The sequence below is a fragment of the Medicago sativa genome, chromosome 1 (genome assembly GCF_051527215.1).
Source record: "Medicago sativa cultivar Bolivia chromosome 1, Bolivia_mono, whole genome shotgun sequence".
In the NCBI taxonomy this organism is placed as follows: domain Eukaryota; kingdom Viridiplantae; phylum Streptophyta; class Magnoliopsida; order Fabales; family Fabaceae; genus Medicago; species Medicago sativa.
The window spans coordinates 88964921-88978389 of record NC_140749.1 but is presented as its reverse complement, the minus strand read 5'-3'; the positions used below and the strand labels follow the sequence as shown (position 1 = coordinate 88978389).

Below are 13469 nucleotides of genomic sequence, written 5' to 3'. Positions count from 1 at the left end.
TGTTGATCAATCATAATTGTTGCATCATTAAAATCCTTTGGTTGTGATTATAGTTACTTTTAAATTCGCAAATCGATTGTGATTTATATTTTATCTTTTAATTATAAACTCTATTTTTTTTGTCAAAAAAAAAAATCTTAAACTCTAATTTTTTCACTGCAACTCCAAATTTAAATAAATAAATTCAATAATAAATACATGAAAATAAAAATATTAATAAATGGAAATAGCCGTTGTCTTGAAATGTAATGTAACGGCTATTATTCGAATCTTTATTTCATCAATATAGCCAAAGTTTCTCAGTTACTCTGTCTGCGTAAATCCATCGTTCTCTTCATTCTCAAATCTCAAATTCCAATAATACATTATCATTTTCGGTTATTTCAGAAGTAATCAGAATTTTCAACAATGGATGAATTTGCGTGCAATTCTCCGTCAACGAATCACTCCACCGATTCCGATTCTCCTCCTCTTCCTCGTTCTCCTACCTCCTCTGTCAGATCCAAGATCGGAAAGGTAACCCTACCATTCCACCATTCCTTAAATATCAATTTTATGATTTTTTTTTTAGCATTCCTTGTTTACCGATTCAAAACCCTAAATTGATGAGTTTCAATTGTTCACTGAATCCAGGTATAGATCATAGTTTGTTATAGATTTTCTATGATTTTTTTATTTTTTTCTGCGAAAAAGAATGTAATATACATAACAATTTACTGATATACCTTAGAGATTACTTGTTATATTTACAAAGCTAAATTGGAGAGATGTTGATAGTTTAGGGACTAAATGGATGGTTTATTCTGTAGATAAATAGTTTCGCTCAAACAATAATAATTTTGAGTGTGTTTTATTGAATTGTGCAGAATAAATTGACGAAGGAATTAGGTCAATCTACATCAAGTGGTTTGAAAAAGTTATCGTCACAAATCAGGAAACCTCCACGCCGTAAAACTTCTCCTATTAACTGGTTTCCGCGCAAAAAAGTGGATTCCTTCTTGGAGAGGAAAATTAAGATGCTTCAGGTTTGGTCATAAACTGATCATATTCTAGTTGTAGTTAGTATATTGTTTCTGATTTGTGAATTCAAATGCTGATATACGTTTCTCATATTCAGGAAGTAGATGGGCTGAATTTGACGCTTGATCAGACTCTTGGTAATTCTAACCCGCATTATTCAAGAGTATTGAGGGAGAAAATGGCAGCTAGAGAAGCAGCACACAAGGCAATGGAGGCTCGAAGAACTGCTTTGGTGGAGGCATCTTGGTGCCGAATTTTACGCGCCGCGAGGTAAAGCTTAATGCAAATAAAATAGGCTGGACATTAGTTGACGGTCTAATTAAAGAAAATGATTTACAATTTGAAAACAGGAAACCAATTGAATGTTATGTGACAAATTTGTAATCAGAAGTGAAAACTGAAAACCAACAATTTTATTGGTGTTCTCAGGATTCCTAGTGATGAAGCAGAAGCTCAACTATTAAAGGCAGAAAAAAGTGCAACTGAAGCTTTCGAGGCAGCTGAGGCTATGGGTGTTATTATGTTTGACTTGCCCGATTGTCCAAAGAAGCATTGTCAAATAGAGACACCCTCTATTAATGGAGAAGGATCATCTATGCATACATTTACTGCATCTTTCGAAACTGCCTTTGATGTAGACAAAGAAGTCGCTGCTGCAGTCAAAACTGCGTTTACCAAGCTTGCAACACGCCCTTCATTTAGTAAAGATGAATTCAAAGAACTGCTGAAAAAAATTAGTGAACACCCTGATACAGATGAAAGTCATCAGGACTTAACGGAGCTCTCTTCAGAGAATGAATCTGAGTCTGAGTTAGATCCAGTGTCCCAAAAGAGTGAACTCAAGTCCGAAGACTTGGATTCCAAGATATCATTTCCAGGGATTATTGAAAGGAAAAGTAGGAAGAGACAGTCTCTTGAAAATAGAATAAAACTTGTGGATATGATGATTGAGCGGTTAAAATGCTTGCACGAAGATGAACTTTCTTCACTGGCAACTATAGTTGCAACTTATGGTTTAAATGCTGCATTGGCTGAAGTGCAGAATACCAAGCAGCCCAATCCAGCAATTAATTTTCCAGCAAGAAGAATGTCGTCATTGGGATTGCGAAAGTCAGCCTTGGATGGAACATCGAGAAAGGATCATGGTGAGTCAGAATTACCAAGCCTAGATAAATTTTTAGTTAAGCACATGACAAGACTTGAAAGAGAGGTTTGTGAAGCCAAGAAAAACCATAGGAATGATAATGAAACAAAATTAGGTAAGGATAGCTCTTGTAAATCTGTTGATGGAACTCCATCGGAGTGCATACCTGATTTGGGAAGTATTCTGGTTAAGAAGAATTATTCAAAATTAGAAAAAGAGATCAATGAAGCAAAGATTAAGTCAGCAAAGGAAATGCTAGGAGCATCAAGTGGCATGCCTAGAGGCCAAAAAGATCACACAGAAGTACCAGGCTTAGACAAGGTCTTAGTGAAACATGTCTCAAGACTTGAAAAGGAAGTTCAGGAAGCCAGAAAGAGAACAGCCAATGAGAACAAAAGTTTGAAATCGACCTTTTCTTCTGGTGAAGCATTAGACACAAAAGAAAATATAAATCTGAATATGATAGAGGAAAACATTGATGGGTTGGAGAAGATTTTGGTAAAGCCAGTACACAGATTGGAAAGAGAGAAGTTACAGGTTTTATCACAGGGAAGCCGAGTCGAAAACTACAGACAAAGAAAGAGTCATGGAGCCACTAATGTGGCGGATTGTGAGAGTTTGGATAAAGTTTTGGTTAAGCGCGTATCTAGACTAGAGAAGGAGAAAATGAAGTTCGGGCATGAATGGGGCGAAGTTAAGAAAAGTCACCGAAACAACCGTTTGGAGACAAATGAAGAAGGTGGTGGTGGTCTGGACCAAGTTTTGGTAAAACATAAATCCAGACTTGAGAGGGAAAAGATGGCTGCTGCTGCTCAACAGCAAGATAATCCAGTTAGTTTTTCTGTGGCTCGACGCAAGGCAAGGGAGAGAGAGTTGGAAGAAGCCTGGGGAGGACTGAGCTTAGGAAACTCCATGAAGCCTGGTGTCTCCAAGCTTGAACAAGACAAGGTTAGTTTAGTGTTGTTTGACACTTTGGATTCTTACTCTCGTGTTCCCATTTTAAAGTTTTTTCTTTTTTTTGCTTTTCTGGTTTTAAATGACAATTGCTCAAAGTTTTTGACTATGTGTTATTTGCCTGTCTTTGTCTTTCATTCTAGGCTGCCTGGATTAAAGCTGAAGCTGAGGAAAGGAATCAAGCAACGGAAGCAATATGATAAGTTGATAACAAGGAATTTGGTTCCATTGAATATGTAAATGTTGTTACAAATATTAGCGTAATATTTGTTCTCAATTAGAACAGAAGATAAAAAAAAATTGTTGCATATTGGTTGACACATTATACTAGCCCCTCTCAAACTTGGTTTTCGTTTGATTTGTTCCTTTATAATGAAAACTATATTTCGACCAGCACATTGCGTGGATAACTTGAAAAAATAATTTAAAAGAAAAATTGTATAGGAAGCTATCTATTCACTTTAGAAATTATTTTATTTTTATGATGTGTTATGCTTGTATGTATTACGGTAATTATATCCCATTCACTTGGAATCTATCTATATTTCATTTGGATTTATTACTCAATCTTGGAGATGTCAAAGTTCATTGGTCCTTTATTGATCACAGAAAGGTAAGCTTAAGAAAATATGAAAACACTAAAAATATAGTAGTTAAATTATATGAATTATAACAGAGTGGTCGGTACTCCAATAAGGTGTGTCTGTGTGACATGAAAGATCAACTTTAAAAATATTAATATAGTAACAATTACATGTGAAACATATGCACAAGGCAACTAATGGAGACAAAAAAGGTTGAATGTGGAAAGCCGAACGTTAGCAATTAACTTATTAATTTTCTCTTGTTACAACTTCACCTAAGGTCGGTTTGAACCCATTTGAGGTTGGCCTAGTGGTTGGCTTGGGATCTTGGAGTTTGCTCCTCCAGAGGTCTCAGGTTCGATTCCCTCTGGTGCCAATTTCGGTGGGCTAAGTCCATACATAGCTTGCTCTGACTTTAAACGGGGCCCACGCAAGTGGGCGGTGGGATTGGTCCCCTCGGATTGGATCGGATACCGAGTTTTCAAAAAAAAAAAAACCTAAGGTCGGTTTGGTGGGCGGGGTGGGAGACTTAATGAATGGAGTGATAAGAGTGGTCTCAGATTTATATGTATTATGGTAATTGTATTCATTCACTTAAAATCCATCTATATTTAACTTGGATGTATTTTTTACTAACGGTTAGAGATGTCAAAGTTCATCAGCCCTTAACCGATCAAAATGCATAAATTTGATAAAGCTCTTATATATGTCCACCAATAATAAACAAAAATAAGTGTAAATAAAGGTGTATTAGTGAGTGTGATTTTAGTATTAGTGAATTAATTAAGATTGTTAAGAAGGTGGATTTAGCACCCAAATTAAGATTCCATTCATAAGTATTAGACTTACTTCTTGAAGATGCTTATAGCTTTTTTGTGGTGTTTCTGATTTAGTGTAGTGTAATTTAGGTCTCTCTGTTACTGAATGAACATAATACAATTCTCAAAAAACAAGAGGAAATATATGATTTGCGATGTGGATTATGTATCAATAAACCTTTTTGCAAGAGTGATTATGTCCAAACCCAAGTTAATGGGGTTAGTTTTTGAATCAGCATGTCTCATCAGTAGCAAAGCTGGGATAGTTATGTTTTTTTATCTTATGTTCCAGTCAATAGCGATGAAGCACGACGGGATACTTCTCGGATTAGGTTTGTCCGACACATGTCCGACACCGACACATGATTACATTGAATTATGGATCCCGATTTAGTGACTTTAGGGCGGGAAAGTCAAGGTGACATTAGTGTAATATTCTGTTTTATGCGAGAGAAATAATAGATGGGAAAGAGTAATATAAGAGAGATAGACACAAAGTTGTTGCGACTTCCCCGTCTTAAAGTCACTGAATTCAGATTCAACTAGCCATTCAACTAGCCAAAATATACAAAATTCTGTTTTGATCCCCTGATCATTCAACAATGCATCAGAACATACACATGTATTGGCATTGTCTATCCAATTACACCTTGTGGAAAACCTTTGGTTTTGGTTATTGTTGTTGTCTGTTATTATACGAAGGTCGAGCATCTGTTGGAACAAAATGTATTTAACAATAAACCTTGAGAGTTTTGATGATAACAAGGTATTAAAATTTGTCAATTGGACTAGCTAATATTTGTTCAAGTGTACATGACCATATACAAAAATCTACATCTTAAATAGGTTCTGAATGAACAAAAGAGAGCTAAGAAATCAACAAAAAGGAAGCTTAAAGCGTCTGAAGAGAAATGCTCCTGAAGTCCAAAAGTGCTCCTGAAGAAAGTGCTCCTGAAGACAAAGTGCTCCTGAAGTGGTGACGTCATCAGAAGCAGAAGTTCATCAGAAGCAAGATTATTAGAAGCAACCTCATCAGAAGCTGAAAATCACCAGAAGCTGAAATTCATCTTGATGGAAGAATTAAAGCTTCAAAAGCTGTTTAATGGATTCGAAAGCATTGCAGAAGACTTGGAATTTGAAGCAACGGTCATTTTGAAAGGATTTGAAGGCATTAGAGGCTTATCTTCAAAAAGCGTTGACAAAGTACAAGTGTACGAAGTGTACAACCATTATCTCCACTACTCTGCAGTGTCCTTGCTAGAAGACAAGAAAACAGCTCTGGAATACAGCTCTGCCTGCAACGATGTTCCTTCACAATGGGAATGGATTTGAAATTGATCTTTCATAGGACAACAACCATATCAGGCAAAAGATCATTGGTGATTGATCAAAAGCTTCAAACGACTCTTTTTGATGTGCTGGCAATTTCACAACGTCTCTTTCACACCTCTATATAAAGGAGTGAAGACTCAGAGATTGGTAATGCTGAACGTTAGACTCAACAACAATTTACAAGTGTCAAAACTCTGCTGAAATTGTTCTGCATTCAAAGTTCACTTAGAATTTCTGTTTTCAAGTTCATATCTTAGAAATTCTAGAGTCTTAAGAGTCTGTATCTGATTTGTATTGTGAGCACCTTTGATTGTATATCAAGTGTTCAACCTCAAACATTTTTCCTTGTAATCTTGTTTGATTAGAAGTCTCTTGCAGTTGTGCTTGAGCATTAGAAGTCTCTTGATTGTGTTCAGGAGCATAGGAAGTCTCTTGCTTGTGTGCTTGAGCAATTTGAAGTCTCTTGCTAGTTGTAGCAGTGAACAGTTGTAATCAGATATTACATTTTAGTGAACTCTCCTTGGAAGTGCAAGGGGGACTGGACTACTTCCGGTTTGTGGAAGGAACCAATATAATTGCTTTATGTCTTTCTTCTCTCTCTGTTTTTATCCGCTGCATTCTAGTCCTGAATTTCACTTCAGAAGCAGTTCTCACTTTGCTTCTAAATAGTGTTTTCAGCTTAGGAGAAAACGAAGAAAAAGCTAACACAATTCAACCCCCCTTCTTGTGTTTTTCTCACCTTCAATTGGTATCTAGAGCCTTGGTCTGTTGTCTTAACACTTAACAGTGTAACAGAAAAAGATCTGACAAAAACATGTCTGGCGATACTTTTAGTTCTGGATCTGGTCCTAATCATACTGCTGTGTCATATGATTATGGTGACAACAAAAGGTCCAACTCTGGAAAAGTTCCTAAATTCAATGGAGATCCTGAAGAATTTTCTTGGTGGAAAACCAACTTCTACAGTTATGTCATGGGTTTAGATGAAGAACTATGGGACATACTTGAAGATGGTGTTGGTGACTTGGTTCTTGATGAAGAAGGAGCTGCTGTTGATGGAAAGAAACATACTCCTGCTCAGAAGAAGATTTACAAGAAGCATCATATTATCAGAGGAGCACTTGTCACTGCTATTCCTAAAGCAGAATATATGAAGATGAGTGACAAGTCAACTGCTAAAGCAATGTTTGCTTCTCTGTGTGCTAACTATGAAGGCAACAAGAAAGTTAGAGAAGCAAAGGCTCTTATGCTGGTTCATCAGTATGAGTTGTTCAAGATGAAGGATGATGAAACTATTGAGGAGATGTACTCAAGGTTTCAAACCCTAGTCTCTGGACTAAAAATACTGAAGAAGAGTTATGTTGCCTCTAACCATGTTAGCAAGATACTAAGAAGCTTGCCTGCTAGATGGAGACCTAAGGTTACTGCTATTGAGGAAGCTAAAGATTTAAACACTTTGAGTGTTGAAGATCTTGTCAGCTCCCTTAAAGTTCATGAGATTAGTCTTAATGAACATGAACCTTCCAAGAAGAGTAAATCTATTGCTCTATCATCTAAAGGGAAGTCATCAAAAACTCTGAAGGTTGTTGAATCTGAAGAAGAGTCATCTGATGAAGACTCTAGTGAAGATCCTGCAGAGAAGATGGCTATGCTTTCCAACAAGCTTGAGTATCTGGCAAGAAAGAACATGAAGTTTCTGAATAAGAGAAGTGGTAGCAAGGGTTCCAAGAAAGAAGATCAGAAGCGATGCTTCAACTGTAAGAAGCATGGACACTTCATTGCTGATTGCCCTGATCTTCAGAAGGAGAAATCAAAGGACAAGTCAAAGAAATCAAGCTTCAACACAAGGAAATTCAGAAAGCAGGTTAAGAAGAGTTTAATGGCAACCTGGGAAGATTTGGATAGTGAATCTGGGTCTGAAAAGGAAGAAGCTGATGAAGATGCTAAAGTAGTTGTTGGGTTAGTAGCCACTGAGACTTCAGAAGCAGATCCTGATTCAGACTCTGAAGATGAAAATGAGGTATATTCTAAAATTCCCAGAGAAGAAATTATTGAGTCTCTTAAAGAACTTCTTACACATTTTGAGCTTAGAACCAATGAGTTGAAAGATTTAAAAGAAAAATATGTTGTGCTGATGAAACAACAAGAATCAACTCTATTGGATCTAAAAGCTTCTGAAGAAGGACTTAGAGGCTTTGACTTCATTTGTAAAACTTATGAAGAGAAGCTCAAGTATCTTTGTCAGAAGCTACAAGAAAAGAGTAATGAAAAGACTTTAAGTAAGCATGAGATAGCTCTTGAAGATTTCATTATATCTGGTATTGACAGAAGCAAAGTTGCTTCAATGATTTACAACATTTACAGAAACAATGGTAAAGGGATTGGATTTTCAGGAGGGAAACCTAATGAAACCAGTCTCAAAGCATGTTGTGAATGCATCAAGGAAGGGTTGAAAACCTTCTTTGTACCTGAAGGTGCTAAGTTGGAAACTGCTGTTCAATCAGAACCTGAAGCTTCCAGTTCTAAGGCTAAGATTACTTCAAAGCCAAAGAACTCTAAGCCAAAGGCAATGATAAACTCTGATTCTAAGACTTCAAAGGTCAGGATTCTAAAGAGATCAGAACCTGTTCCTCAGAGTCTGTTGAAACATGAATCTGAGGTCCTGAAGTCTAAGGTTCAGAAGAAGACAGTTACTGCTTCTGAAGTACCAAAATCAAAGGTTGTTAAACCGAAGGTAATGGTTAACCAGAAGCTACCAAACTTACAGCACAAGGTACAAGAAGTGAAGAGTAAAACTTCTAATACTAACCTGAAAGGACGCATAAAACAATGGGTACTTAAATCTGAAAATGTCAATACTGCAGATATGTCTAAGAGCAAAGGAAAAACAAAAATCATGGTACCTAGACAGCGGTTGCTCAAGGCATATGATAGGAGAGAATTCTATATTCCTCACCCTCGCTATGAAAGAAGGAGGAAGTGTGAAGTTTGGAGGCAACCAGTCTGGCAAGATCATTGGTACGGGAACTATTGGTAACTCCTCTAACTTAATCAATAATGTGTGGTTGGTAGAAGGTCTTGAACATAACCTATTGAGTATTAGTCAATTTTGTGACAATGGTTATGATGTGATGTTTGAAAAGACCAACTGCACTGTAATCAACAAAGAAAACAAATCCATAATATTCAAGGGAAAGAGGATGGAGAATGTCTATAAAATTAATTTCTCTGAACTGGTTGACCAGAAGCTAATTTGTCTTCTATCAGTGAATGATAAGAAATGGATGTGGCACAGAAGGTTGGGACATGCTAACTGGAGATTAATCTCTAAGCTTAGTAAGTTACAACTTGTCAAAGGCCTACCAGACATTGACTATGATTCAGATGCACTTTGTGGTGCATGCCAAAAGGGAAAAATTGTAAAATCATCTTTTAAAACAAAAGACATTGTTTCAACCTCCAGACCCTTAGAATTACTTCATATTGATTTATTTGGACCAGTTAGCACTGCATCCTTATATGGAAGTAAATATGGATTGGTTATTGTTGATGATTACAGCAGATGGACTTGGGTAAAATTCTTGAAAAGTAAGGATAATGCTTATGATGTATTCAGTAACTTCTGCACTCAAATACAGTCTGAAAAAGAAATGAAAATTTTGAAAGTCAGAAGTGATCATGGTGGAGAATTTGAAAATGAGCCATTTGAAAATTTTTGTGAAAAACTTGGAATTGTCCATGAATTCTCTTCTCCTAGAACTCCACAACAAAATGGGGTTGTAGAGAGAAAGAATAGAACCTTACAAGAAATGGCCAGAACCATGATTCATGAAAACGATTTGGCTAAACATTTCTGGGCAGAAGCAGTGAATACAACATGTTATGTCCAAAATAGAATCTATATCAGACTTATCTTGGAGAAAACAGCATATTAACTCTTTAAGGGAAGAAGACCCAATATCTCTTACTTTCATCAATTTGGATGTACATGTTACATTCTAAATAACAAGCTCTACCTAAAGAAATTTGATGTCGAGGCCCAAAAAGGAATCTTCTTAGGCTACTCTGAAAGGTCAAAGGCATACAAAGTCTATAATTCAGAAACACTTTGTGTTGAAGAATCAATGCACGTTAAGTTTGATGACAAAGAGCCTGGAAGTAAAACTCCAGAGCAAGATGAAAGTTTTGCAGAGATACAGGTTCCTGAAGATACTCCGAACCTGATCAGATAGTTGAATCTGAAGACAGTCCAGAAGCTGAACCCACCTCAGAAGCACTAGATGAAGTTGCTTCTGATGAAGCTCAAGATGGCTCTCAGCAAGCTATTCAACCCAAGAGTAAATTCAAGCACAAGTCTTCACATCCTGAGGATCTAATCATTGGAAACAAAGATAGTCCCAGAAGAACAATATCATATTTCAGACAAGAAGAGTCTATGATAGGACTATTGTCAGTGATTGAACCTGCTACAGTTGAAGAAGCACTTTCAGATGATGGTTGGATACTAGTTATGCAGGAAGAGCTTAATCAGTTTCAAAGAAATGATGTGTGGGATCTGGTACCCAAACCTCAGCATAAGAACATTATTGGAACAAAATGGGTATTCAGAAACAAGTTGAATGAACAAGGTGAAGTAACCAGAAACAAAGCAAGACTTGTTGCACAAGGTTACAGTCAACAAGAAGACATTGATTATACTGAAACATTTGCTTAAGTTGCAAGATTGGAAGCAATCATGTTACTCCTTTCCTATGCAGTTAATCATGGCATAATATTATATTAAATGGATGTCAAGAGTGCATTTCTAAATGGAGTCATTGAAGAAGAAATGTTTGTTAAGCAACCTCCTGGTTTTGAGGATCTTAAGCATCCTGACCATGTTTACAAACTTAAGAAATCACTATATGGTTTGAAACAAGCTCCCAGAGCTTGGTATGATAGACTAAGTAATTTCTTGATCAAAAATGATTTTAAAAGAGGCCAAGTTGACACGACACTCTTCAGAAGGACTCTTAAGAAAGATATTCTTGTTGTGCAGATATATGTTGATGATATAATATTTGGTTCTACTAATGCATCTCTTTGCAAGGAATTCTCTAAGTTAATGCAGGATGAGTTAGAAATGAGCATGATGAGAGAGCTGAAGTTCTTCCTTGGAATTCAAATTAATCAAAGCAAAGATGGAGTATATGTTCATCAAACAAAATATACTAAGGAGCTTCTGAAGAAGTTCAAGATTGAAGATTGTAAAGTGATGAACACTCCAATGCATCCAACCTGCACTTTAAGCAAAGAAGACACTGGAACAAAAGTAGACCAGAAGCTGTACAGAGGTATGATTGGTTCTTTGTTATACCTCATTGCATCTAGACCAAATATTTTATTCAGTGTATGCTTGTGTTCAGTTGTGCTTGAGCATTATAAGTCTCTTGATTGTGTTCAGGAGCATAGGAAGTCTCTTGCTTGTGTGCTTGAGCAATTTGAAGTCTCTTGCTAGTTGTAATAGTGAGCAGTTGTAATCAGATATTACATTTTAGTGAACTCTCCTTGGAAGTGCAAGGGGGACTGGACTACTTCCGGTCTGTGGAAGGAACCAATATAATTGCTTTGTGTCTCTCTTCTCTCTCTCTCTCTCTCTCTCTCTCTCTCTCTCTCTCTCTCTCTCTCTCTCTCTCTCTCTCTGTTTTTATTCGCTGCATTCTAGTCCTGAATTTCACTTCAGAAGCGGTTCTTACTTTGCTTCTGAATAGTGTTTTCAGCTTAGGAGAAAACGAAGAAAAAGCTAACACAATTCAACCCCCCTTCTTGTATTTTTCTCACCTTCAACATCAATGTTTCATATTCTCACAAATTGATCGTTTAGAAATTGTTGTGTATTGCATTTTCATTGTTTTTAAATTCTGAAGTGTCTTGCTGATTGTGATTCATTTTGTGTATAACTTGCAGTCGTGTGTGCGGGAATTCACATGGATTTAATTTATGATTAGGAAGTATGGCCTTATGTGCTGCAGGCAATGCTTCCATAGCAATGCCAAGGAATTTGGCTTCATTAAGGTAAACAGTTGGATACGTTGTCCTCAAATTTAATCATCTCAATATTCCAATGTAAATTTATGAATCTTTAATAACTCTTTTCTATATGTTGCAGTACCGCTGAAGAGTTATTGTCACATGCAATGTTATGTTCCAACATTTGAAATGTAGCGAGGACTTCGTGTTTGAAGAAACTTGACACATTTTTGTGCATTTAGTTTATTTGTGGAATTAAGAATCGTTTTATATATTTTTTTTTTTGACAAAAGAATCGTTTTATATATATTGCCTTTTACTATTGATCTTCCCATATGTGATCCTCTAATTTTATTTTATTTTGAAATATAAGCAACCTTGATTTCAAATCCTTGCAGAATTTATTTCTTATATTTGTTGATAGAAAAAATTGTTTGCTCTGTTTTTGTTACTCAACTAAGTAATGGATCCTTATTTACTTATCGGTAAACACAATGGCCCCATTATATTTGGGTGGTTATGTAATTATCCTTTAATTATTCAGTGCTATGACATATATTTTTATATTAATTTAATTAAAATTAAAACAATATTTTAAATGGGTTTTCCTACGGAGTATTGGCATCTATGAAGCCCGGATACGTAGTGCGATACGGGTACGATACGATACGGGTACGTGAATACGCGAAATTTTTAAAATTTAGGATACGATATGGCTAAGATACGTTAACAAAATATTTATATTAAGATTTATATGCTTGTAAAATACTTAAAAAAAAACATTGATTACTCATACTATATAATCATAAAAGTTACAATTTACAAAAAAAAAAAAATACATATGATCAAAATAAAAAATGTAAAGTTTTTGTATAAATCATATTCTATTTTCATTCATATGTTAGTATATCAACAAATGTATCAATAAAAGAACTCAAAACAAAGTTTGTTTAATGTTGATTGATTAAATCTCCCCTCTCTCGTTACTTTCATCCACCAAAATCATAATATTTAATTTGTTAATTGAAAAGTAATTATAGTGATTCATATCTTAAATTTTCACAACACAATCTCATTTTTATACACTTCATTTTTTTTGGATACGTCTGTGTTAAATATCTTATAAGTATCTGTGTGTATCCGTCGAGTATCTTTTAAGTATCCGATAAAATATATATTTTAAATTAAAATAATTAATTCCGATACGGTATCCGGAGTATCCGCGGAGTATCGGTATCCGATACGTATCCGACACGGATACGGCACCATTCTGGAGTATCCGGGCTTCATAGATTGGCATCCATCTAAACTTCATTTTTTTTACAAATAAACCTAAACTTTTATCTAAAACTTTACGTTATTTTTTTAGGACAAAAAACTCACTTTTAACTACAGTAAATTTTATAAAATCAATTAAAAATCTGGTCGAAAAATTAAATATAATCAATTAAAAAAAGGAAGTTTTTGGTGGGACTCATTCTAATTGCAATGGCAGTACCATTGTCAAAACGATCGTAGTAAGTTACAGTGTTCTGCCCAAATCCTACAAATATTCGAAGAAAGGACCTCTCTCTAGTCAAATTTAAGAAAATTGTACATATGTATGAC

The 13469-nt window shown here is 35.6% G+C and overlaps 2 protein-coding genes across 2 annotated transcripts; both read left to right on the top strand.

Moving 5' to 3' along the window:
- The first annotated feature begins 305 nt into the window (after nucleotides 1-305).
- On the top strand, nucleotides 306-3511 carry LOC146958846 (myosin-2 heavy chain-like protein). The gene is made up of 5 exons (XM_085740355.1): nucleotides 306-516; nucleotides 867-1025; nucleotides 1118-1290; nucleotides 1450-3112; nucleotides 3262-3511. The coding sequence occupies exons 1-5, from the start codon at nucleotides 409-411 to the stop codon at nucleotides 3316-3318; spliced, it is 2160 nt and encodes a 719-aa protein (XP_085596481.1). The 5' UTR covers nucleotides 306-408; the 3' UTR covers nucleotides 3319-3511.
- Nucleotides 3512-6666: 3155 nt separating this feature from the next.
- Nucleotides 6667-12049, top strand: LOC146958845 (uncharacterized). Its single transcript, XM_085752706.1, has 5 exons — nucleotides 6667-8625; nucleotides 8717-9467; nucleotides 10097-10189; nucleotides 11864-11906; nucleotides 12001-12049. The coding sequence occupies exons 1-5, from the start codon at nucleotides 6667-6669 to the stop codon at nucleotides 12047-12049; spliced, it is 2895 nt and encodes a 964-aa protein (XP_085608832.1).
- The last annotated feature ends 1420 nt before the right edge of the window (nucleotides 12050-13469 follow it).

Bases quoted from the DNA above. Each gene is read 5' to 3' on its own strand.
- LOC146958845 (XM_085752706.1), top strand. From the start codon at position 6,667: ATGTCTGGCGATACTTTTAGTTCTGGATCTGGTCCTAATCATACTGCT. The intron at 8,626-8,716 runs GTACAAGAAGTG...TCAATACTGCAG, and splicing joins TACCAAACTTACAGCACAAG to ATATGTCTAAGAGCAAAGGA. The intron at 11,907-12,000 runs GTAAACAGTTGG...TATATGTTGCAG, and splicing joins AGGAATTTGGCTTCATTAAG to TACCGCTGAAGAGTTATTGT.
- LOC146958846 (XM_085740355.1), top strand. From the start codon at position 409: ATGGATGAATTTGCGTGCAATTCTCCGTCAACGAATCACTCCACCGAT. The intron at 517-866 runs GTAACCCTACCA...TGAATTGTGCAG, and splicing joins TCAGATCCAAGATCGGAAAG to AATAAATTGACGAAGGAATT. The intron at 1,026-1,117 runs GTTTGGTCATAA...TCTCATATTCAG, and splicing joins GGAAAATTAAGATGCTTCAG to GAAGTAGATGGGCTGAATTT.